Below are 26,136 nucleotides of genomic sequence, written 5' to 3'. Positions count from 1 at the left end.
ATTTTCGAAAACTGATTATGAATAGAATTCAGTAATTTTGTCACGTTGTGCCAAATGAATAATAGCAATTGATCTTGTTTTCTAAAACTGAAAGAAAAAGTAAAAAAGATATACGAATCTAAGTTAGGTAATAACTATTGTAGATCTCAAAAAATAATAAGAAATTCACCTGCAACATGAAAGTGGTTTAATGTAAATATTTAAGCAAAACAAAAAAACAACTGACTCTGTATGCCTCTGTGCGTATGATGGTGCATGTGTGATATATTTATATATTTTACTCAAATACATTCCTGTATCAGCAACTTTATATACATATAACATATTTAGTAATCATAAAGATATAATCCTCCAATGAATAAACTCATCTATGTATAAATTATGAAAAGAATTATGATTATTTGAATATTGCATTAAGACAACATAGTCAGTTAACAAAAGATATTCTTTATTTAATTATTGCATTTATTCTTTGATGATATGTTAACTGTAATATTATAAATATTCCTCTAATTCTTTGTAAATTTGCAAATCTGATTTATGTACGATTCATATTGTAAATTTCGTATTCAAAAATATGAAAATAGCGCGCCATCGAATGTGATTGGTCAAACAAATAATCTCTGCTTGCATATTGTATAATCTTTACGAATTAGAAGTTATGGCCGAAGTTTACGTTTCGCTCGTGTAAAATTTCAATTATATGGCGCTTCAGTGTTAAATGATTTTATAAATTTTGGTATGATAGTATCTAGTAGAAACAGATTACATGTGCTGAATGTGTTGCGTAAACTGATGCGCAGAGAAAAAGTACGGAAGTACCGACATAAAACGTGGAACCAAAAAGAGCGTGTGACTAGCGCGCTTACACACGCTTTTAATGGTTGTTAATTTAAAAGTCATTTTTTAAGTGGAAAGTTTCAATCAAATATGTCACGATCAAAGTCAGAAAAAAATGGGAATGGCAACAAGTGCGAATTAAGTGTTTGGACGCGTGCAATTACAGCGAATTCAGAATGGCCAGATAAAGTAAATATAACCTTACTTTTGACAATTCATATGTCTTCTTATGCGTCATCTTAATCTTTATGAACACTCATATTTATTATTTATGCAGGAAGAATTTCTCGATGTTGTTTATTGGGCCAGACAAGCAATCGGTATTATCGTTGGCATAGGATGGGGTCTTATACCTTTAAAGGGGTTTATAGCTCTATTATTGTAAGTCAAAACTGTACAGAATCATCTTTAATATATTCTAATATGGTTATTAATACATTCTATTTTTTAGATTTGTACTAGTCAACGCAGGTGTAATGTATCTATATTTCAACAGTTATCAGCAAATCGATGAAGAAGAATATGGTGGTATATGGGAATTAACTAAGGAAGGATTTATGACTTCATTTGCTGGCTTCTTGGTATATTACTTCATTTCATAAAAATTAATTAAAGTCATTGATATCGATATAATCTATATTTTGAATTATAATTATTTACAGGTAACGTGGATCATCATATATTCTGGGCTACATTTTGACTGATTTAGGAATAAAAAGTGATACACACTTGGACTGAAAATCGAATTAAATTGTAAGTGTAAAATCATTTGATATATTCGCTACTGGAAAGTGCTCTATATTTGCATATGCTTGACTTTATAAGCATTTGTCTACGTAAAAACATACATTTTCTATATATAACACTGGATTGTATTAATGGTGTTTCTACGAAAAGAAAGGAAGGTATTATTTTATTAATTATACAAAATAATATCTTCTCACAATTTGTTACCCGTAGATAATACTTGTTATGCAAGAATGAATTATACGTATACAAATCTTTTTATCGTATTAAACATCTATATTAAACTAGTTTCTTCTTGATACACCAACTTTCACAGTTGAATAAGTCGAACGTTTGTTAATAAAAATATATTTTTATTGTTACAAGAAAGAAAAGTATACAAATTTAAAAAAATAAAGCTCATAGATGCAAGTACTTCATTTGAAATTTCAAAACAAATACTTACATTAGTAAAAATATGAAAAAAAATTAAATTCATATATTTAACAAATAATCCTTCTTTATTAAAAATAATTCTATTAATGATCAGCCAATCATTAATCGTTTGCGTCCACGTGCTCTTACTTCTTCATACTTATTAACTATCTCCTTGCATTGAGTTTTATTTGCATAATGTTTTTGGTAGCTATCATAAATTAGTGGAAAAAGAGTAGGCACTTCTGAGTGAGCACTAAGCAAAGATCTTTCAAGAACATATATATCAACTGCTTTATCTTCCACAGTTGAATCAATTCGTGCCAATCCAAAGTCAATCATAACAAAATGATTTAAAGCTACAAAAAGAATTCATATTAATACAAATGTTATTCTTTTCTTTTTTTTTTACATAAAAACTTTCAAGACATTACCTTTCTCTTTGGTCCACATTTCATTTGAAATATTTTTCAAAAGAACATTGGAAGTCGTCAAATCTCCATGGATTATATTCTTCAAGTGTAGTTTAGCAATAAGTAAACCTAATCCTTCTCCTATAAACTTAGTAATATGTTCTACATTAACTTTATCAGATACATTTTCATCTATATAATGTTTTAAAATTGTAGTATTTTCCATATATTCCATGTAAATGCTGCGACGATCCAAATTAACTAGATATAATGCAGGTGTTGGTACGCCTTTGATACAAAAGGAAAACAAAAAGAATTAGTTAGAGAAATGTACCAAAACAATCAAGTTCACGGATAACTGATCAAGTAATTAATCTTTACCTGCAGATTTAGCACGAATAATAGCACGTGCTTCAGCCTTTATTCTATCTTTTGTTAAACGTTTATCTAAATCCGGATGTCTATAGCCTTTGACAAATCTTTCTTTAACTATAGTAGGTTTACCTAAGTATGTCCCTTTGTAGAGACAGGCTTCGGCACCTTGCGATATCAGTTCAAAACCGTGCATGATTTTTTGTTCCTTGTAACGAATACAAAAATGATCTAGATTTAATAATTTTAAAATCTATAAATCAAAAGAAGATAAATTAAAAAAGATAAGTCGGTTTTTGTTCCAGGAAGTTTATCATAGAACATAAGACTCCCTAAGATTTCTCTTACGTTGTAATAAATACTCTAGAATTAATTTAAAAGTCTAAACCAAGAAAATTTAAAAATAAAATAAACAAACAAAAAATAAATCAGTTCATCATAGGAAATCTCTCATTGTAGAATAAGAACTTTGCTAGGATATCTCTCAAATTATTCAAACATGATCTATATTTGATTTTAAAGTTTAAATTTAAGAAAGTTGAAATCAATTAAAATAAGAAATAAGTTGGTTGATCCTAGGAAGTGTTCTCATCATAGGAGAAACTCATGATAGAATAAACAACTAATTGTAAAGTGGGATATTGCTCTTTCTCTTTCTTCTATATAAGCGTATGTACATAGTATATAAGTAAGAAGAAGAACAACAAGAAGACTAAGAAGAAGAGGATAGGAAAAGATGCGAGAAGTCGCGCTAGCGCTAGCGAGCCGAGACGAGAACGAAACAGCGAATCGATCGTCCAGCGTCCGTGAGAACGTCCTGCGCGCTAATCGCTATCCCGACGCTAGTATTCGCCCGTACTTTGTCGTCGTCGGTTTGTCGCTCCGTCTATATCTATATATTTATAATCTCTTTCTCTCTTTTTTTTTAAATTTTTTTTTCTTTAATTCCTATCATTTTCGAATTCAATTCGCCCCTAAAAATTGTCAATTCAAATTCGTATTCTACCAATTAGAATTAGTCATTTTGTTGAGACCCAACAACAACATCTCTACCACCACCACCACCGCCGCCGCCACCACTGCCGCTACTTGTTAAGGGAAATGAAGGACGAAGTAAAGATGGACGCGAATCGGCTCATCGCCGAAGTTTATAAACGACCCGCGCTTTGGAACCAGAGACACATATCCTATCACAATCGAGAAGTAACCAACCGCGTTTGGATGGAAATAGCAGCGATCTTCAAGCTTCCTAGTGCGTGTATTAAATCTCAAAGAAGTCTCTCTCTCTCTTCGTGCCTTGCGTTATTCTTTTTTACTTTCTTTTTATTTAATCTCTTTACCTTTATCTCTATATCTCTTTCTCACTCGCATGAATTGGACCTACAAGCGATTTCCCCCACCCCCTTCCTCTGAAGTAACTTCGTCCCTTGCTTCTTCTTCTTCTTCTTCTTTTCAAGTGATCCAACAAATCGATTTTCTTAATCCTCCCCGTAAAAATATTTATATATATTAAATATCTTTTCTAGTTTTTTCTTTTTCTATTTTTTTTATTTTTTTTATTTTAGGAATTTATATTGCCTACCGATATTCGCTACAAAGTGGGATAAGGAAGAGAAAGGTACGCGAAAAGGGGTGGTGGCTCCACAGTGGCGAACCGTCGCGTACTCGCTCGTACGCATCGCGTACCGGCTTAACCTCACTTTTTAGCGCATATCTTATTCTAAATTTAAAATATTCTATTTACTTTGTTCTTTCTTTTCTTGTTTTTTTTAAAAATGATTTTTCTTCGCCGATCGTTGTTAGCTGATCATCCTCATAATCGTCATAAAACACTATTTTGTACAATTTATTTTAATATCAAATAACGTACGAAAGAGAATGAGCTTGTAAAAATAAAATATTAGAGATTATTATTCAAACTGTAATATATTAAACTCGTTCTATTTTTCTCGCATAAATCGAATTAACAACGAGATTAATACATACCAATTACATTCGAAGATATTTCTCTTTGTTGATAAGAAAAAAGAACATTTAATCGAACGAAACGATCACCGAGTATTTCATATCGATCACACTATTTCGATACAAGCCAACTCGAGCTTCAAAGGTGCGAGTCGCTATGACGAGATTACGCATGCGTAGGTTGCGATTAGGTCAATAATAAAGGACAGCTGAAGATACTGACTTAATTAGTTTCAAGTGAAATTTTTAACAAATATTTGTCGATATTTTCCTTATTAGAATTCGAATTATTTTCAAGAGAATATATTTAGCTTACTTCAACATTTTTTTTGTATTATACTGCGTTTACAAATACAATCTTATATGCTATGTATAGAAAGTAGAAAAAAAAGAACTTTCAGACCTTTAATACATAGAATGTTAGGGGTTTTCAGGTAGTATAACAGGTACCAGGCAAAAAATTCCATAAAATAGTAGACCAGACCCACGCCTACACAACTATTGCGATGGAAAATAATTCAATTCGTCGAGCTCTCGTTTCCTCTTTTTTTCTTTTTCTTTTTATCATTTTGAAAGAATTTTCTCAAAAATTTATTTTGCAATGTTGTATTTTACGTTAATCGCAAATTCGATCGAAACATCATGAAAAGAATTAACTGGTTCTAATTGGAATATATTTCCTCGTTTCTTTCAGAACCAGTATTAAAGGCTAAATGGAAAGGTCTTCGGGACACGTTTCGTGCAGAGCTTAAGAAGGATAGATTTTTTCGAAGAAGTAAATATCATCGCAACAGACCAGTATGGATTCATTTCAAGAGTCTACAATTCTTGAAGGAACAAATGCTTCCAAGGCCACCGATTTGGGAACGTGGAAAAGCAGGTATGGATGGGGATCAAGGATTAGGAGAAAACGACTCGGAAGGGATGTTGACCAAGAATGGTACACCTTTGAATAGAAATTTGGACGACAGGGATACCTTGGCAGATCAATTGTTGTCAATGAGCTGCGAAAATGGTACGCTGCAAATCGAAGGTATCGATCATCGAGTTGACGTTAAACAAGAACCGGAAGAGAGCTTCGATAATTTGGAATTTCAAAATGTGACGGATAATTTAGCGGACGATGAAATGATGTTGCAAAATATATCACCCGAACAAGTATTAATGGGTGAGAGCGACAATGGTACCGGATTAACGGTTGATCCTTTGGAAGGTAATCGTTTTGACGATACTTATTATTTCTTCATGAGCCTTTTACCGCACATGAGAAATCTACCGGCCGATCGAAGAATGTTACTACGAATTCAAATGGAAGAATTGGTTTACAAGGAAGTTTATAAAAGAGGTAACGAAGAAGTCGATGCATGATGAGAAAAGGAATTCGGACAAGAGTCCGCTGCAACGACAAATTTCAAAAATAAAACGACCGATTTTCGTGTACAATCAAACGGAGATCAGTCTTAAAAATCTTCAAGAACGAAACCGCCGTCTTCTTCTTCGTCGAAAGCGGAAAAGGTCGCGTAACGAAATGGAACGAATGTATACATATTATAGTCTTGACATTTTTGTTCCTTTCTATGCGTGGATTTCTACTCGAGACAATGACGCTTTCCGTTTTGCTCGTAAAACCATTGAAATTGGCTGTGAAGAGATCTGTTGACAGTAGAAACGAAGATGACGGTAATAAGGAATTTTTTTAACAAATATCATCGTTCCAAATGCGCGTACTTTTTTTTCTCTTTAGTTAATGCATACTTTATCATTGTAATGATTTTTTTTCGAATAATTTTAATAATCTTTGACTTTTGTTCTTTACATTGATACGCAAATTCGATTTTCTTGTTTATTTTTAATCAAGGAAATAGAAATAATTCGATATCGATGTTCAACTTGAACCTTGCGTAACGTTCTTTCGAACGAGTGGATGCACAAATTTCTCTTAAACGAAAGTTCTTTGTGCCATAATTAGTACGTGTATAGTACTACTAGCGCACGACCGGGCTTCCAATTGTTACTTTGCTTTTTTTATTCCACGTTAATTTTATCCGTCAACATATATATAGATCTATATTAAATAGCATGTATGTAAATAGAAAATGATCGACGGAAAAACAATTGGTCGGTTCGTACTATGTATCGCGTGCAAGGATATCATATGCTGCGAAATCGTTTGCAGAAAAAGAAATATTGTCGAAAATATTAATACCTATTACTATTACTATTATTATCTCTATGACTAGAAACAAATTTCAAATTTAATTGCATAAAGAACGACAATTACTATACAATGTTTCGGTGTGTATAAAATGAAAAAAATTGTATCATTTATCAGATCGCATTCCTTTTATCGCGAAATTTAAATTAACGTTAACCCCAATGTATATTAGAAAGAGTGGAAAAAAGAAAGAAAGAAAGAAAGAATAAGAATAAGAATAAGAATAGAAGGGAAAGGTAAAAGAATATCGAGCGAAAGGAAAGACAAACTAGGTCCTGGTCGATAGCGTGGGAGTAAAATATATATAAAAAGAGGTTCCGTAGGTTGAGAATCACTGGTACGCTCGGTACCTGCAGGTACGAATGTGCAGCATGCACCTGTGTGCCAAGATAGGCGGCATGTATATGCACTTGCGTGGCTCGGTAAGAGAAGTCAGTGCGCATGCGCGACCGTTCGTGGCCACTCGCGCACCTCCGGTTTCGTTCGGCCGTTTCGCTCGCTTTCGCGCTAAGACTCGCGCCGCGTTCGGTCGTCCCTCGTCATTTCTCGTCCAGTTTTATTCGTAGTATATTATTCGTACGATTGTTTGTTTCTCCGTTCGTTCGTTCGTTCGTTCCTTCGTTCATTCATTCGTTAGTTCGTTTGTTCTTTCGTTCCTTCATTCTTTTCCTACCATTACCTATTTCGTCGACTGTTATTTCTTTGCTTTAAATTCTTTTCATTCTTTCTCCTTTTCCCTCTCCCTTTTGTCCACTTATTACCGTTAGTTCAAATGAAGCATCTCCTTTTTTTTTTCTTTCCTCGCACGAACGAACGAAGACGAGTTAAACGTTACAGGTGTTTATATCAATCTCTCGGCTGACAACTCTTCAAAAAATAATAATAATAATAATTCACGTTGTGCGATACCTATTACGAAACAACTAACATCTTACAACTTGCTAATTCGAGAATAAATCTCGTTTACTCGAAAGTCGTGACAACGCAGAAGTATATACATTTTGTACAAGTAAAACTGGAATATAATATATCTCGCGTTATATTCCACTACTATTCTCTTCTTCATCCTTGGCTTGCATCTTCTGAATCACCATATATATATACACACACATATATATTCGTCGTTATTTCAAGGTGAGTCCACTCTCGTAACGTCTCTTGGCGAAAAAAAACCCGTTTTTTCTCTAAGGAATCCTCTAAATCATCGACCTTGACCTTCTTACCTTTCATTCTTTTCTATCTCTTTCTCTTTCTTTCTCTTCCTGTAGCCACGATGCACCGAAGAAAGTATTTCGGTATATTTCTATACAACTGTAATCATACCTAACATATATATATACACACACACACACACAAAACACTTATGCATACCGAAGGAAGACTTTCAATCTTCTTTTATTCCCGGATATAATACTAGGACCGTTTCTTTTCGAAACTCGACAGCTTTCGAAAGATGCATCCTATGTGTATGCATTTTTTTTTAGTTGCGTGCGCTTCTTCTTTTGTTTCCTTCCTATATGTCGTCGTCGTGGTCGTCGCGTGTCATCGGACTTTATTTTAAAACGAAACCGTAAAACTGTTGGGATCAAGTAAATTCAAGAGAATAAAATTCCTGACCGTTAATGTTCTTCGTGTAGTTCCCATTTAGTATCATAATACTCCCTACCACGGAACCACTTTTATTTTTACAAGTGTCGATATTATTTAAAAAATAAACAAGGTATGTTCAAGATAAATAAAACATATAATTATTTTCATTATCATAATATTAAGTGTAGAAACTAATTAGGTGCGTTTTTTCGTTTTCTTTTTGTAAACAAATATAATATTTATTTATAAAGTAATCATACGTTTGTTATTCCTCGATAATAATCACCATTATTTTTTGCCGAATATTTGTTGACAAACAAAAAAAAAACAAGATGGCGATTTTGATGCAATGAATTTTAAAATATCAATGCACCGAATTTATTTCTACACTTAATAATAATTTTACGGTCATTCTCCAATTAGATGATTGTAAAGAACGTTGTTGTATTTTTCGTGTATGCAATATTACAAGTATATATACGTATAATGTATGTATGTATGACGAGCTCTTAGTATCTAACACACAGTATTTGTCATAATCAAGTAAGAATATTTTTGCAACGGTATACGCACTTCGGTATAACAAGATAACCATTTCGAATACTTTCAAACGTTCTCATTTCTAAACATATTACATATAATTTTCTGATTTGTAAAGTATTCCAAAGATAGATTTAATATTTCATGATTGTATGTAAATAAAATTGCAGAGTGAATGAGTTCGATCCTTTATGGGGTATCTTCCTCTTTGATTATACAAAAAAAAGAAAAAAAAGACAAAAGTAAAAGTTATTTTGATCATAGGATAAAAAACTGGAGACACATATTACGAAGTTTTATATTACTTGTAAGTTTGTCTTTTTTTTTTTTATATTAATTCTATCGTAATTATTGTTATATAAAAATATGTACATACACGTTTTCAAGCAAATAGTCAAGGTATTACGTTCGTTAGTTCTATCGTATGTGTTCTCCAATCGTAATGGCTGCTACTGTTACTGTTATATATTGCTGTTCTGCTTTCTCTATGATATATTCAACGTTTCGCCGATAACGTCAGTATTTTTTTAGTTTAATCATTATTCAGAAATGCATCATCTATAAATCAAATTTCACAAAGAGACATTACTTTGTCTTTTTTCTTTTTTCTTCTTCTAAAGTTTCCTTCATTGTGTTTTTATGTTATGAATCATGAATTATATTATGTTTTATGAACTTGTTTGATTTTATGAATCAGAATTGAAATAATCAAATTAATAATGAGACGCGGTATGGTAATAATTCTTGTTCATTTGAATTGAATTATTAGATTCTTTTTATTTGTTGGATATTTTTCGTAGATTATTCGTTATTATTTAATTTGTTTTAACACGTATAACATACATACATACATACATACACGCATATACTCATATGCAAATCGTGGCCATTCAAAAAATTGTATTATTCTACTTTTGTAATCGTAAATATTTACATAGCACCGAGATATCAAAAAACGATGTTACAATTAAACGAACCGAGAAGCGTCAAACGTATTTCCTTCCTGTGGCCGCGCTTTCAAGCTTGTTCTAAATAACGTTACACCGCTGGAATTCAACGATTCGAAACGCATTTATGCGTGCAACTTTTTAACATAAAAGTTATTTGAATTTCCTCGACAAGAGAGAGAAAAAGAAAAAACGAAACAAAACAAAACAACCGCATCCCTAACCGGTTAACTGCGAAATTAAGTTTGAAAATATTTCTCATGGGATACGTAATTAAAATCATGCACTTTTATAAATGTTAGGAAAAAAGATAAGAAACATTAAAGAAAAACGAAGAAAGATTATATATTTATTTCGTAAAAAGAAAAATTTACAATTAATCGTTGATTGATAAGATTATTGATAATAATCTTGGATTGACCGTGATATACCTAGGCGTCGTTGATTTCACATAAGTTAACTTATTCTCATTATATACGAATTATAATGAAACGTAGTGAGGATTATTCGAAGACAATTTATCGAAAATCGTTGAAAATTCAAAAGGATTTATAGAAAATATCGAGTTTGATAAATCGAAAGAATCGACGTAAGCAGAAAAAAGAAACGTAATGTTCTTTCGTCAAGTAATGCAATTTTAATGCAACTCACGTTCACAATTCTTTTCTTGCTTTTTATATTCCTCTACGACGTCACTTTTATCTATTTTCGTGTACGTTCTATGAGTACATATATATGTATATATATATATACCGGTTCATCGTAACCAACTACGTACGTTACTATTATAATGAATAAATGATCCAACGTATACGATGTCGTCTACGTACGTTCGATGACTGACACCAGCGTCAAGAACACGCGGTGGATTCGAAAATTCTTACATTTAATTGCTATTGATCTATTTTAAAACAAAACGTTTCAGAAATATTTCATCGAGTATTGGTATGAATTAAACCGTGATTAAATAATGTGATCAAATAGAGAGATATAATTAATATAATGAAATATATATATATATGTATATACATACAAATTAAATTAACAATAATTAATAGATAATTAAAATTACAACCCAAAAAAAGGGGGGAAAGAACACTGAAGGATATTGTCCTAGTATCTAACGTGACGTCACGCTTCGATCAACGTTGAATCCTTGATCCGATTTCACCCGATGCTTTCCAATGGTGCATTGAGTTAAGAAGGATTGGGGGGATTGCGGTTTGGGGGGAAGGGGGTACAGCACGTTGATCCGGAATAACGAGGAAAGGATCTCTGGCACGCGCTGTGTTCTTCTTCCCCCTTTCCCTTTATTTTCTATCTTTCTTTCGCACATTCATCTCCCTTTATTCCTTTTCTATGAGAATAAAAGGAACGAAGATAAAACAAACCTTCGCGGGCAAGTAACCACTTCGACGTTCGTACTATTTAAAGAGAAAAGCTTTTGGCGAGTTTCCAAATGTGGTGGTGCACATCTTCTTGGCCTAAGAGTTTAAACAAAGTTCAAGGGGGATTTGTTACTAAAAAAGGAAACAGCATATATATATGCTACTTCTTTTTTTTTCTTCTCATTGTCAGTCAATATAACGGATAACGATGAAATCACGAGATTATATCGTGTAACGCCCATTTTTAGAATGATCAGCAGACACTCCCTTTTGCGATTATCTCATCGAACGGTTCAGACTGGTACGGCTTCGTCCCGTTGCTTGACCGCCAAACTTTCGTGAGAAATCCTATCATAATGCAATCATAGTTTCATATAGTTAGAACGTTTAGAACCAAATAGATCGATAGATTTATTATCATTTGTTTCGTTTTTTTCTTTCTTTCTTGTGTAATTAATTCCATTGATAATTAATTTATTTAGCAATAATATAATAATTAATCGTTATATTAAATATTCCGTTCCTTCGGTCCATGTTTTCTCAGCGACAAGAGCGCTGTCTGTTGGAAATTCGCGACAAAATGGCGAGTTCGATGAACCATCATCGTACATATCATTATTTTCATTATTTATTTCTCATCTATCGACGGGAGCTTCTTTTTCCAGTAGGCTTTTTAAAAACCCACGTGGGAACGAAAATAGTGTTTACGATATAAACGTTGCTGTTGTTGTTGTTGTTGTTGTTGTTGCACGCGCAACATTTCACATGGGCACATGCGCGTGTCGATGTAAATACGATCCCACCGTGTATAAGGTGCAAACTAAGAAGGAGACTTCCTTTTTACTCCGTGAAATAGAAAGTGAAAACGAGTCGCAAGGATTATATATATGTATATAAGGTACAGAAAATATATATACGTAACGATGAAATCACATGTTAATTAATGATAAGGAATAAATAACCAATGATAATTTCAAACCGGTCTAACGATGCAGAATTTTATTTTAGAGACATCATAATCAACTAAATATATTTCTCGATATAATTTTTGTCATTTAATCTATAAAATATAATCTTATATTTGTCTGTTTTATAAAATAATACAAAATAAAAGTTGCCTACTTTTCAGGTAATTAGTTTTAACTTACACGTGCACGTGTGTGTGTGAGAGATAATACGAATGCATGAATTTTCGCAACTGCAATATGGAAAAGATTGTAAAGGGAGTGATGAGGTAGTGGTAAAGATGTGGAAGTTGGATATGGTGATGATGATGATGATGATGATGATGATGGTATATATGCACAGCCCTTTTATTCACCGAACGAGTCTTCTTCGTCGTCTCTTGGTCGTTGTCCCTCCTGTTTCTCAGCATTTCTCAGGCCTGACTCATCGTAGCATGACTTCGATGCACAGTTCTCACGCTTTTCTCCTACTTCTTCCAATTTTCTCACAAACTCGTTCACTTAGCATACATATTTACATCCCTAGTTGAAAAGTAAGCGAGTAAGAAAGTATAAAAAAAAAGGAAAGAAAGAGGGAAAATAAATGGAAAGGAAGGAAGGAAGGGATGGAAGGGATGTAAGGGACGTTATTGTTGGACATGCAAGTTCTTGCTTTTAAACAGTTGTGGGCACTCATCTCGGTGGAACGCAGTAGCAGTAGCAGCAGCAGCAGCAGCAGCAACAGCTCCGCCTCTCAGTCAGAAGTTAATTTTACCTGCGTGATCTTATTCGTGAACTTGACAGGCCAGTTGGACCTGAAAAGCTCGAGTTAACGACACCCCACTAGAGTTCGTGCGAAAGAGAAAGGGACAGAGAAAGAGAGAGAGAGAGAGGAACAGTTTCTTACCACTTTTTCTTTTCTTTTCTTTTTTTTTTTTTGGTCTATCTCTAGAAAATGTCTTCGGTGTGACTCATACGGTCCTTCCACTCCTGGAGAACGAACTCTCCCTACTACTTATCTTCTGTCATTCTTTCTACCCCTTCTACTACCTTTCTTTTGCCTTGCATCCTTTAACAACTCTATTCTCTTTCGACCAGTAATTTAGTTAGATAGTTAAAATCGTTCAAGCATGTCTCTCGTACCATTTTACGTGTGTATATAAAATATGTCTATCTTTTTAAACAAACAAAAAATCAAATCCAATCAAATCAAGGTGGGGAATATCGTGATCGGAGAAACGAAGGATGGTAAGCTCTCGTTCGTCATCGACGGCTATTGACGATAAGAACGAAGACAATCAAAGGAAAGAAGAAGAAGAAGAAGGATCAAAAGGGCGAGAAGAAGAGGAAGTTATCAACGATACCACCAACAACAACAACAACAGCAGCAACAACAACGTTGATTCGATACCGTCGTTGTCCACCGTCGAGGTGTTAGATTTGGTTGGCGAACCAACAGCCAACGCCATCTTGTCGGGAAGGAAAGGAAACGTTAGAAGAAGCGTTGCCGAAGGTGAGGGAGGAGGAGGAGGAGGAGGAGGAGGTGGAGGTAGAGGAAAAAGGACGAGTGCCGGTGCCGGCGACGACAAGGAGGACGACGACGTCGAATGGGGCCGACGACGAAGCAACAACGACGGGCCACCTTCGTCGGTTTCGATGTCGTTAGACCTGCAGAATCATCCGGTCGGTAGCGCCAGTCCGCAAAACGACTCCGGGGATTATTCGAATATCGATGCTGGTGATGGTACTGGTACTGGTACTGCTGCTATTTCTGATCCATGTGGTCGTCCACTTACTGCAACAACCGAAACCAATAACAACGCTCTATTATCATCATCATCGTCATCATCCATTACCAATATCAAACTGATTGGTAATAATCGAGAAGAAGAAGAGAGTTACGAGGGATTCGGATTTGGATCCGACTTTGGATCCAGTTCTGGTTTCGGTTCCGTCGAAGTTGACGCCGACGGTGAACCCGAGGACGGCCGGGACGACGCCGATTCACCTGGTGGCAGCAGTTCAGCACCCTCTCCTACTGGTAGCAACCCTTTCGGCAGGTAAATTTAATCTGTTAATTCTTCCATTCGTTATTGAACATCCTATTATTATCGTTTACATTATGTTGGTCGTTTCAAATTTTCGCGCTTTGGGTCACGCGCGTTGGATACTGCATTGTTGTAATCGTAGCGGAACCAATGAAAATCCATCGTTTGCCAGGACAACGAACGTCGTCGTATAATTCGAGTGCAACGTGCTACTCCTCGAGAACAACTTATCGATTTGTCCGAGAGGTGAAATCCCCATCGTTCGAACATTGCCGCAGTGTGATAAAACAAAAACCACGAGTCTTTTACCCAACCCCCAACCAACCCCTCTGGCCAGCTTTTATTATCGCTTCTTATTCTTACTGGTGGTATTATTCTTTATTTTCTTGTCTTTCTTTTTTTCTGTTGAATTTTTGCGCTAATTTTTTTATTGCCACTTCCTCCTCTCGACCGGAATTCGTCGTTCCCTATTTCTTTCCTCGTTACACGAGTCTCGTTTTTTATTTACCATATTTGATCAAAAGGAACGCGCATAAATATGTCCGTATTAACAATTAAAGTCTACGATTAATTTTCCACTTGCTCTAAGGTCGCACCAGTGCTCTATTGTTTACGTTACATTCGTGCACGCTTGGAACGTTGTTAATTATCTTCATGCTAGGATGAATCCCAACGAAGTTTTCCTTCAACTATGTACGAAACGATGATGATGATGATGATAATGATGATGATGATGATGATGATTATGATTATGATTATGATGATAATGGTAGTACTTTCTTTATACAATTCCTTTTTCTTTTTAACACTCACCGAATCATTGTTTTCTGATGAGTATTGGAATTTCGGTCGTGTTAAGTAAAAAATTAACCAAATAAAAAGTTCATCCTCGTTCTCACGATCGTATATATTTATATATATATATACACACACGTAACTATAATTTCTAATAAAGTTTCTTTATCTGTATCGAAACTTTCGCATGAGAAGAGAAAACAAAGCTAATACCATTATTATTCCGATTACTTCCTCAAGTTTATTAATTTAATTTATCGTATTCCACGGGAAGCTTTAATGACGTTCGATTTCCCCTTACCTCCACACTTCTTCCCCTTCCATTTTATTTTACTCGAGAGAAGATAAAAAAAATAGAGAAGGATTATCGCAGTAATACATAAGTTGAATGCATTTCCGTTTCACGATCATTATGCGTTTTTTTCGTTCGTATTTTCTTTTATATATATATATTTTTTTTTTTTTTCAAATAAAAGTATCAAAATTATTGAACGAACAATATTCTCTTATTTTCGTATTAGGGCTATTCTCAAATGAAAAAAATAAAATTTGTGAAATGTTAATTATTTTATTTCCTATCTTGCGTGCAAATATTTTCTTCCGATCTTAAGTTAAAAGAGAAGATAAATAATTAGAAATAAAACGGGGTATTATCTATTTCCCTTTCGATTATTTTGATTCTTTAGCACCTTTTTCATTTGACGAAATGGAATCATTAAAACGGGTAAGATCATTCGAGCATGAAATTACTTATGTTAGAGAAGGTAAAGCGTGACTCTCGATAATTAATATCATGATTACACAGATGTATAAAAAGGGAAGATAAATTAATGATCTAATTAAATTTAATAGAATCAATTTTTGATGATACATTGATGATACTTCGATGATCATACGATGAATATCCCCATGGAGAAACATTTGTTATTAATTAATTGAAATGATATACATCGATGGGGAGAAACGTTTGTAAGGAAAATCATTTCTCTCGTATCGCTTATAAATTTTATACTTTGCTATTATTTATTATTATCATAATTAATTCGATCGAACTCTAAGAAAATGTTCGTTAACTTTCTCGCAATATTTTAAATTAGAGATTGAAATATGTAATCATTTTACTTCGTCATTCATATATATATATATGTATTTTATCGAATTGCATTTCATGCAAGTATAAAACAAAAACTTTCGATTTACTTATTTCACGTAGAAAGTTAATTTCATATATAATATATATATATAAAATTATATAAATGATAAAATATATATTATTTGTGATAGTTTATTAAATAATATAAATATTTTCTATATATTATTTGCAACTGGTATATCACCAGTTTGTTTTATATATAAATTTATATATAATATACTCTATTAATTATATTTAAAATAAATGAATTTTATTACAAAATGTTTGAAATAACTTTGTTTTTATTACAGAAATCCGAGAAGTCCGAATTCGACCATAGGAAGGCATTCCTGGCTTCGAACATCCCTCAGACGAACACCCCCATGGTAATATATATATAAAAATATAATGCTTTTAACAAATATTAATCCACTAAAAAAAGAAATTTTGCATATGGCACATACGAAACGTGTATCAATTATATTTTTTTCTTCGCGAGAACAATTCCGTCGATAGAAGAAAACGATGACGAAACAAAGAGACGTGTGAAAATATGGCGTGAGAAAAGGATCGTATGTGCAAATATTTCTCTATCTCTATCTTTCTTTTGTACTCTCTATCTGTAAAACGGAAGATAAGAAAAAAAAAAATGAAAAAAAGAAAAAAATAATGTCCAAGTTTTTACTAGAAAAACACAATGGTTTTTCTGTTCAAAAAAAATTCTTTTATACATATATTTATATGAAAACGTTTCTCAATAGGTCGACACTTGATTTAGAATATAATATGTACGTTTAAATTTAATTATATACTTTTTATACACATTGCAAGCATATATATATATATACATTGTTTATGCATTTGTGAACCGTGATAAATAATGACAGAAAGAAATAAAAACTTGGCATATATTCAACACACTCGATAAATCGATATAGAATCGACCTCGGTGAAATTATTCTTAAATTATTTTAAGCAACTCAATTACAATAATCGTATTATAATTATTGATAAATATCAATCGTTGTTTAAAACAATCTTTTCACGAATATTAAATCTAATGATCTTTCTTTTTGATTTTTCCAGTTCCGGGAGAAAACGGATCAGTTCAAATGCATTAGCCAGGTAAAAAAATCATATTATAAATAATAAAAAAAAAATAAAAATAAATGAAAGAAAAAATACATTTACATTTATATTATATTACGTGTTAGAAAAATAATGATTCAATTCTTCATTAATTCATCGATAATTAATTATAATCATACACACAACTTTCTAATATAAAAAATATTAAAAGATATATTTTATATAATAATTTTTAATAAAAGAAAAGACAAAAATTCTCCATCGTACGTATAAATGATTTTCAACGGGAATTGACGTCACGGTATGATAATAGCCGATGGCGTCATACAAAATGAGAAAAAGAAATTGGTGTATATCAGTGATCTCTTCTCGAAGATCTCGAACACCCAACTCCGTTTCGTGACGCTTCGAGAAGTTTGATCCTTTCACAGAACTTCAATCTTACTGAAAACTTTCTAATACGTAGGCGTTTTATATATTTCGATTAAATACATATAATAATAATAATAATAATAATAATAATAATGTATAAAGTATCTCGAGACAATTTTACTTCGACGTTGATTAAAAACGCAAAACTTTTTAACAACAACAACAACAAAATAATACAAATTTTATTTTATTTTATATATTTTATTATTTATTTTAAAAACGATAGAAGTTGTTTGGCTAAGCTCAAAACTTTTCAACCCACCCTCGTATATATAATGTAATTGTTATTTAATTATACGTTATTTTGTATTACAGTCAGCTATATCGCAGTGGTAGCTTCAATAGTTCGGGAAGAGGCTCAAACTGTGACAATACTGACGATATGTACAGCGATGTATCTCTTGAAGAAGACTTTATAGATCTCAATCATAGGGTAAGTGTTGTTGCACTTATATGTTAAGAAAAAAAAAAAAAAAGAAAAAAGAAAATGCTATGCGAAAATGCATTTGAAAATAAGCTTTTTAACATCACGAACGAAAAATAATTTTGCAATGTAAATTTAAATAATGATAATTTACGTTATATAAATATGCAAACTATATTGCAAGTATTGAAATCAGTATAGTAAGGGATAAGAATAATATTGATTAAATTATACGAAAAAGAATTTTCGTCAACTTGAATCAATTCTTTTAATATCAATTAGGTATCTCTTTCGAATATATCTTCCAATAGAATTCATTAGTCTCTTTATTTAATATTTCATTGAATCAATCTCTCAATGATTTAATATATTGATACGATATTAGATTCGAACAAGGACTGCTAGTAGGAAGATTATTAAGTTGGTCAGTGAGTAATATGTCGAAATTTTATATTTTAAATAATGAAATATATTTTATATGTGATATTTTTTATTGCATACGTTTGGTATGGTTTTTTTTTATTCTTTTATCTAAACAAATAATATACTATAGTATTTCGTATTGAAAATATTTAATATTTTTTATTAGCGAAAATTTCGAAATTAATTATTGACCAACTCGATATATATTTGGATGTTTACGAACATCAAAATTTAATCGAATGAAACTTCACAGATATCTTGGCTAACCTTCTAAATTTGCGTGTGTTACCGACGTTTGATCTAATAATAATATTAACAGTAACAATGTTTTCGTTTCAAATTAAAAATTTCATAAATATTTTATTAGAAGACAAAAAGAGAAAAGATTAAAAAGAAATTTGTATTCACGTGCAAAATATAAAACGTATAAAAGAAAATCAGAAAGAGAGAGAAGATAAAAAACAATTTGGAATCATTCAACTCGTAGCTGATGTGTAACACAAAACAATCTTACAAATCCTCGTCTCGTCCATCTCATTCTACAAGTCAAACCGATCGGATTAAATTACCACCATCATCGCATCATCATTCTCTACCTTCTTACAGTTATTACCCACCTTATCACCGTTATATTCCATACGAACCATACGGAATTCACCATCATTCGATACCACCAAGTTGTCCACTTTCCTGTTACAACAACCATGAAAATCTTAATGAAATTGTTTCTGAAAGCAAAGGAAAATCCTGGTTATTGATCATTCTTCTTATAGTGATTCTCATTGCATTAGGATTTGCTCTTTATCGTATTATTTCGAGAACAAGTCAGAGATTTCGAACAATTAGAGAGAACAATCCTGTTACCTCGATACAGGTAAAATCGTTTGTTGTTGTTGGTTAAGAAAAAATATATATATTATATAATAGCAGATTTAATTTTTCCAAATTTACATACGAAAACTCTCGAATTTGTTAAATTCAAATAGACAGTGAGGAGGCAGAAAGACGCCATACAAAATTGTCCGGCCGAATTTGTACGCTGCATTGGTATGATATCAGAACTTAGAAAAGAGTGCAGTATGCCCTGTGAACAATGTAAAAAATTTCCCGTTATGATGTCTTCTAAAAAAATCTTGGAAAAGATGCAGAACAAGAAGTCGAACGAAATCGATGACAATGAAAATACATTAAATACGGGAATAATTAATATTCCTCGTTCAAAAATCAGTATAGCTACTGACGTGTCAAGTCTCAGTGCAATAAATGCCGATAATCGATTATAAAATAAATCCCGAAGGATGGAATAAATAAAAGTATAGAAAATAGTTAACATTTTGTATTTAATAGAATAAATAAATTCAGTATTTATCATTGGGGTTGTATGGAAAGTAAAAGTAATTAAATATACAGGGTCTACTGTAACTGATGGAACACAGGGGATGATGATTCTACGTGAAAAACTAAATCGAAAATGTATAATACAATTTATTTTGATACTCGCTCTTGTACACCACTCTAGTTATTTAATATTACAATTAATTATAATTATAAAATATAAATTGTTTCTCCCTTTTTTTCTTTGAATTAGTTCATTGTTATAATTGTTTGTACACGTACAAGGCAAGGGTGAATTAAAAAGTTCTGAAACTATGACGACAAATTAAAAATGAATAAATCAAAAATTGTTTTTATGTTAGGCTCAAAACTTTTCAACACGTTCATGTATATCGTCATAGATAAATCGTATGTCAATTGTTTGATTAAATGAAATTAGTCATTTGTTCGTTAGGATATAATATTTATTAGAAAATTTCTTGATATAAGCGATCGATAAATTCGGTATAAAAGAAAATTCTATCAAAATTTATTCGTAAGAATGTGGTAATCGGTAATTAAGGACAGTTGTTCATCGATCTTCTGTGTTAAATCCGATTAGAAGTTAGACGAAACTAGAACGAGGGAATGGCCTGCGCTAAAACGTCATGCACCGGTATAGTTGGTTGGGTTGGATGGTCCTTCGTGAGTTTTGTGGTGATTGCAGTAGTGATAACTTACGTTGGATATAAAACTTACAAAGAGTGGAGTAATAGACAGGGATGAAAAGGGATTATATTCAATTGATTCGATCAATCAAATTTTGCAGTGATACGTTCGAGAAAACATCGCATAATCATCATTTTAATGATTATTTTCAACTAAAACAAAAAAAGGTACAGAGATATTGTACTTACAATTAATATAATAACATAAATATATATATAATTCGTTATTGTATTTATTATTTTTTACCAAAATACAAAAGGTATACTTTGTATCTGGGTATAATAATACTAATAATGATAATAATAATAATAATAATAATAATAACAATAATAACATCAATCGATAGAGTCTACGTTTATATATGCTCGAGCCAATATGGCGACCATAGTTCTATTTCTCGTATTTTCGCACCAACGTAATTTCGCATGTAGATGCATCACAGTGTGCATACGCATAAAATCGGAAGGAAATCTAGCGAAGAGGACGTTCTCTCTATTTTCGCATAAGGCAAGTCAGAATATGTGACCTCGAAACACTTATATAGACCCACGTTAACTTCCTAATCCGCCCATCCCTTGTCCCAAGAATTCACCCACGTATAAAAGAGATAATCATAGTTAAAGTTACATATATGTATATACCTTTCATGTGGAATACACGTAATACATACACGAGTAAAAGGTAAAGAAAGAAAAAGAAAGAGTCAGAGAAGAAAGAGGAATTCGAAAGAGATGGATGCACACAGTGAATACGAAAGCTACAGCAAAAAAAGAAAAAGAAACAGAAAAAGAAAAATGCAAATGCAAATCTAAAAAGGATAGCACGTATGTAAGAAGAAGGAATATGTGAGAAATTTCTTTTCTTTCTTTTTCTTCGAGTAGGATGTATTTTACCTACTCGCGCGCATCGAATTTGTAAGGGGTGGGCGTTGAGCTATGCAATGTAACACATATAGGTACATACATACATGCATACATGCATTCATGCATCATATACATATGTGTATATGTATATAGAACTTATATATACATGATACCGTATATATACACGTGTATATCGTATATAGAGTTGTATATACCTTAAAACACGTATTATTAGACTTAAATGCACCGCTCACGCTGTTGCATACACACACACATATACGCATCCCCTGGAAGTGATCCGTAAGGAGTTAGTGTGTGTGGAAAGCAACAGAGAACACAAATAGAATCGTTCGTAATCGTTCGGTTATTCCCGGCCAACGATCGGGAGTCGAAAACGCGCGACACGAGGAAGTCGAATGTATTTGAAGTGCGCAGCGGTGGAAGACGTGAAGTGTGCGTTGCGTTTCCTTTTTTTTTTTTATTTTTCTTTCTTTTATCATATTATTATTAGATCATCTTGTTTAATTATTATTTCATTATTAATATCATTATTATTGTTATTAAATCAAAGTATACCAAAGTGGAAAAAACAAATTGTAACCGCTAAGTTTGTTGTAACGTTTAAGAGGTTATGTTCGTGGTCGTGTGAGTGGGACCGAGATAGACGATGGTTTATTATCATCATCGTCAATTTATGGCGCGTGTTATGCGTCTTGTATTTGTCATCCTCGTCCTCTTCCTCGACGTCGTCGTCGTCGTCATCGTCGTTGTCGTCGTCGTCGTCAGTCAGAAAACTGTTGACGATAAATCATTGAGGACAAAGATTATGTCGATGACGTGACTTGATTTTTTCAAGAGAAATAAATATATATAGAAAAGAGACAAAGATAGATTGTTAAATAGTAATAGAAAGAGAAATGGAATCTCGACGATTGAACGACGACGACGACGACGATGATCTAGAATCGATTGATCGAGATTATCGATGTGTTTCTACCACTTTCGGGGAGGGACCACCCTCCGGACCAGGTGCTGGTTTAGAATACGACCTTTGGGAGGGACAATTTCAGTTTGTCGGCCAGGTGCCCCGTGTTGCTAGGACGACAACTAGACGACGCGTTCCTTCGCTTACAGGACAAGTATGCTTTTTAATCATACGAACACATCATCCCTTAACACCGACTTTATCTTTCTTTCTTTCTTTTCTTCATATTTTTCTTTTCATCCTTTTCTATACAAATTTTCGAAGATTTACAGTTTAATTCTATTTGGTATATTGTATTTCAACCTTCTTTTCGTTGGAAACTGACGTATTTTTTGGTATATCGCCAAGTACAGTTTGATGATTGAATTATTTATATCTGTAGTATTCTTTCTGTTTTCTTTTCTTTTTTTTTTTTACTTTAAATTCTTGGGTTTGATTATTTAAAAGAAACCTTTTTAACGGTAGGTTTTATTTTCTTATTGGTATTCCAAGCCTTTAGATAATCGGATAGAGTTGCGTTAACTCGGCTTCTAATATATCTGGTTTTTGGTTAAACTACAAGGTTATTATATATATATATATATTATAGATATCTATATTTAGAAAAGATTATGTTATATATACATATATTTATAAATCATCGATGAAACGAACGATGTTTAATCCATGTTCATCTCTGAGTCAAGGTTGCGACACATGTCAAATATAAGATGTTATTATTCGTGTTTATATATTTTGAATATGGCACCAAAATGATTTCCTTATTGTTAAGTAATTTTAGAATGTACACGTTCGTAGAATTTTCCTGTAAAAATGCCAATTCGCAGGAAATACGTCTTTCGTCCTTTTTTTTTTCCTTTCTTTTTTAATTGCCATTGATAAGAATAGTAAGTGAGAAACCTACGGATATCCACATTTGGTATTCTAACCACATGAGTCTTCTTAACTAGGGAGAATGCATAAGTGCAACGCCTTTAAGTGGAATGTTCTTTGCGTCTTGAATATTTTATTTAGAATACAGTTTCCGTTTGCGTAACATTTACGTTTTAATTATATGAGAAATTAAACGAATTAAATAATGTTTCTTAACATGTATATATATATTTGTGTACATAATACTATTATTTTATTTATTTTTTAAAAATATATATACATATATTAAATAAGTATAAATATTATAAATATTATTTTATATTATAGGTCCAAATGATTCAAGAGCAAATGCACGCATTGGCCGATACCCAATCGGTCGGCGAAGAAAGATATGCAAGAGTTAAACAAGAAAATGCAACTTTACAAGCGAGAATATTGATTTTAGAAGAAGCTGCGAAAGATGCTGAAACTAGAGCAGAAGAACGATTACAGGTTTGTTCGATATGATCTTTATTTTTCTTTCTGTGATCTATTCTATATATTTATAAACCAAAAAAATAAAACTGTTCTTTTTTTTTCTTCTTTTATTTTAGGCGGAACAAAGAAGGCATAGAGAATTGGCCAGTCGCTTGGAAAGAGAAAAACAATTACAGTTAGAAAATTATGCTATTAAGTTACAAGCAATCGATTTAGAAAGTTCTACTTTAAGGGATGAAATAGGAAGATTAAGAGAGCAACTTGAAAGATTTAAGAATGACAAAACTCGGCTTGAGATAGAACTTAAGGATTCTCAAAGCGAAGTAAATACTGCCAGAGAAAATGAAAAGCAAGCAGTTGCTAGAGCCAATGAAGCTCATCATATGCTTCAAGTTGCTAAAGAAGAACTTTTAATTAGAGCTGATAATCAACAGAGAGTCGAAGAACTTGAACAACAGGTGGTTCATCTTCAAGCACGTAACAAAAGTATGTTGTTCTTTTTTTTGAATTATTATTTAATATATATTTATGGATATATTATATATAATATATATTACATTAATATATATTTATCAATAGGTTTGGAAGAAGCACGAGACGAATTGCAAGCTGCTGCCGCTGTACAAGCAGGCAGAGAACTTTTAATGTTAAGTCCTTGTAGTAATGGAACCGAGAAAGGACCGAGTCTAGCAGCCGAGTTATTGGCTGGTATGAGTCAGGATCAGGTACATATATCATTATTTAATTTTTTATCTTGTAAATTATACCGAGTAATGGTTTACAAATTTTTTTTATCGTAGATGGATGGTCATCCTATTGACGAATATGAATCGCCATATAGTATTTCGGAAGTATGTGTAAATATTTCTGTATTCTTCTATTTCATAATATATTTATTTATTTATTTATTTATTAACAAAATTATTATATGTTTCAGCTGAAACAGGCTTTAAAAGAACAACAGGAAGTCAATGCTCAATTAAGAGCATATATCGATGGGATTTTATTAAATATCGTTGAAAATTATCCGCAATTGCTTGAAGTCAAACAAGCGCACTAACTGTGGATCATTTTTATGAATGATTAGAGAATTTTGAAATAATCTTTCAAAATTGAAGGCATTGTACATTAAGTTTCTTTATTGAAATTACTATTTATACATTTATATAAATTATTCTATTGTAGTTGTATACATATATATGTATTAGGTGTCTCAAGTTTTTCGAGTTAAAATGAAGTAAATTGTTCTGTGATTTATTCGTAGAACATTTTGCTAAAATTTGGCAAAGAATTAAACCTGTGATATCACGTACATGTATTCGCATATTAAAATTAATTCGGGAAGATAGCTTCCGTCCACATAAATTTAAAGCTCCAGAAATCTCCAGATGATGCGTGAAATTGAAACTTTTTAAACTCATCTCTTCGTTATTCTTATTATCTATTTTATTATAACGGCAAGAAAAAGAAAGAGAAGAGAAAAAAAGAGTACGTTAAATAAGTAAGTGTGGCATTATTATTGTTAATCATTTGAAACAATGAATCTGTATATTATATTAAGAAAGTACACAAAAGGCCTTCGTATATATTACTATTACTATTATTATATCAAATTGAAGAATTTTATGATATTGAATTATCGTCAAAGGAAAAAGATGTAATTATTTATTATTGCACCTTTCTTCTTATTATCTTCTTGGCAAGAATAATTATATTTGGTAGTCATGTATTTAATGATAATTCAATATGTGATAATGTACAGATGAAACAATTTATCAATAATTTACTAAAGTATCTTCTCTCACACCTCTAAGGATGATATCATCTTTTAACGATAAAATGTTATTCACCATTTTATCTATTCTCGCCTTGTAATTGATTGTTTGAATCGAATTTAATTTTTAAATAAATATCATTCGCGAGTTACCTACTAGTTACTTGACAAAGAGGTGATGTATGACTGCGTTATGTGTCACGGCGCATCTGTGATACAAAAAATAGTACCTATTAAATTAATATTTAGTATTTTCACCTATAGAATATTTTAGGTCTTTATACTGAAAAAAAAAAGCTATTAAAGTTGCGAATAAATCGTTATATTTTGATGTCTCTAGTTATTGTCATTAACGCCATTAATAACATAAATCCTATAGAAAGTTAATTATATTATGTTAATC

General features: G+C 32.2%; 4 protein-coding genes and 1 long non-coding RNA gene across 10 annotated transcripts; 3 read left to right on the top strand and 2 right to left on the bottom strand.

Annotated features, from left to right (window-relative positions):
• Window positions 1–930: 930 nt before the first annotated feature.
• Window positions 931–1,544, top strand: LOC122518438 (respirasome Complex Assembly Factor 1). The gene is made up of 4 exons (XM_043637380.1): window positions 931–1,029; window positions 1,118–1,221; window positions 1,292–1,421; window positions 1,503–1,544. Exons 1-4 carry the CDS (start codon window positions 931–933, stop codon window positions 1,542–1,544), a joined length of 375 nt encoding a protein of 124 aa, XP_043493315.1.
• Window positions 1,545–1,568: 24 nt separating this feature from the next.
• Window positions 1,569–26,064, top strand: LOC122518282 (rab11 family-interacting protein 4B). 5 transcript variants are annotated; one of them, XM_043637139.1, is made up of 11 exons: window positions 6,438–7,542; window positions 7,804–8,100; window positions 13,590–14,435; window positions 16,662–16,736; window positions 17,437–17,475; window positions 18,187–18,304; window positions 23,810–23,974; window positions 24,076–24,445; window positions 24,539–24,684; window positions 24,760–24,810; window positions 24,897–26,064. In XM_043637139.1, exons 3-11 carry the CDS (start codon window positions 13,621–13,623, stop codon window positions 25,017–25,019), a joined length of 1,902 nt encoding a protein of 633 aa, XP_043493074.1. In that variant the 5' UTR covers window positions 6,438–7,542; window positions 7,804–8,100; window positions 13,590–13,620; the 3' UTR covers window positions 25,020–26,064. The 5 variants fall into 5 exon arrangements, with proteins under 5 accessions (XP_043493077.1, XP_043493075.1, XP_043493074.1 ...); XM_043637142.1 differs by lacking the exons at window positions 6,438–7,542; window positions 7,804–8,100 and adding an exon at window positions 1,569–1,593; XM_043637140.1 differs by lacking the exons at window positions 6,438–7,542; window positions 7,804–8,100 and adding an exon at window positions 6,150–6,431.
• On the bottom strand, window positions 2,069–4,891 carry LOC122518303 (EKC/KEOPS complex subunit TP53RK). Of its 2 annotated transcripts, none has more exons than XM_043637177.1 (4): window positions 4,773–4,891; window positions 2,796–3,039; window positions 2,436–2,702; window positions 2,069–2,360 (listed from the first exon to the last, which is right to left on the bottom strand). In XM_043637177.1, exons 2-4 carry the CDS (start codon window positions 2,980–2,982, stop codon window positions 2,113–2,115), a joined length of 702 nt encoding a protein of 233 aa, XP_043493112.1. In that variant the 5' UTR covers window positions 2,983–3,039; window positions 4,773–4,891; the 3' UTR covers window positions 2,069–2,112. The 2 variants fall into 2 exon arrangements, with proteins under 2 accessions (XP_043493112.1, XP_043493113.1); XM_043637178.1 differs by having other exon boundaries at window positions 2,796–2,994.
• Window positions 3,873–6,122, top strand: LOC122518308. The gene is made up of 2 exons (XM_043637183.1): window positions 3,873–4,038; window positions 5,446–6,122. The coding sequence occupies exons 1-2, from the start codon at window positions 3,888–3,890 to the stop codon at window positions 6,117–6,119; spliced, it is 825 nt and encodes a 274-aa protein (XP_043493118.1). The 5' UTR covers window positions 3,873–3,887; the 3' UTR covers window positions 6,120–6,122.
• Window positions 19,119–20,752, bottom strand: LOC122518317. Its single transcript, XR_006304047.1, has 3 exons — window positions 19,674–20,752; window positions 19,336–19,446; window positions 19,119–19,257 (listed from the first exon to the last, which is right to left on the bottom strand). It is a non-coding gene; the product is annotated as an uncharacterized LOC122518317 (long non-coding RNA).
• Window positions 26,065–26,136: the final 72 nt, after the last annotated feature.

The sequence above is a fragment of the Polistes fuscatus genome, unplaced genomic scaffold (assembly GCF_010416935.1).
Source record: "Polistes fuscatus isolate 324 unplaced genomic scaffold, CU_Pfus_HIC Scaffold24, whole genome shotgun sequence".
Classification (NCBI taxonomy): domain Eukaryota; kingdom Metazoa; phylum Arthropoda; class Insecta; order Hymenoptera; family Vespidae; genus Polistes; species Polistes fuscatus.
Note: the sequence above shows the minus strand (reverse complement) of the source record. Positions and strands in the feature narration are given on the sequence as shown.

Bases quoted from the DNA above. Each gene is read 5' to 3' on its own strand.
- LOC122518438 (XM_043637380.1), top strand. From the start codon at position 931: ATGTCACGATCAAAGTCAGAAAAAAATGGGAATGGCAACAAGTGCGAA. The intron at 1,030-1,117 runs GTAAATATAACC...TTATTTATGCAG, and splicing joins ATTCAGAATGGCCAGATAAA to GAAGAATTTCTCGATGTTGT. The intron at 1,422-1,502 runs GTATATTACTTC...AATTATTTACAG, and splicing joins CTTCATTTGCTGGCTTCTTG to GTAACGTGGATCATCATATA.
- LOC122518282 (XM_043637142.1), top strand. From the start codon at position 13,621: ATGGTAAGCTCTCGTTCGTCATCGACGGCTATTGACGATAAGAACGAA. The intron at 24,446-24,538 runs GTATGTTGTTCT...ATTTATCAATAG, and splicing joins TCTTCAAGCACGTAACAAAA to GTTTGGAAGAAGCACGAGAC. The intron at 24,685-24,759 runs GTACATATATCA...TTTTTATCGTAG, and splicing joins CTGGTATGAGTCAGGATCAG to ATGGATGGTCATCCTATTGA.
- LOC122518303 (XM_043637177.1), bottom strand. From the start codon at position 2,982: ATGCACGGTTTTGAACTGATATCGCAAGGTGCCGAAGCCTGTCTCTAC. The intron at 2,703-2,795 runs GTAAAGATTAAT...TTTGTATCAAAG, and splicing joins TATTCGTGCTAAATCTGCAG to GCGTACCAACACCTGCATTA. The intron at 2,361-2,435 runs GTAATGTCTTGA...TTCTTTTTGTAG, and splicing joins AATGTGGACCAAAGAGAAAG to CTTTAAATCATTTTGTTATG.
- LOC122518308 (XM_043637183.1), top strand. From the start codon at position 3,888: ATGAAGGACGAAGTAAAGATGGACGCGAATCGGCTCATCGCCGAAGTT. The intron at 4,039-5,445 runs GTGCGTGTATTA...CGTTTCTTTCAG, and splicing joins AGCGATCTTCAAGCTTCCTA to AACCAGTATTAAAGGCTAAA.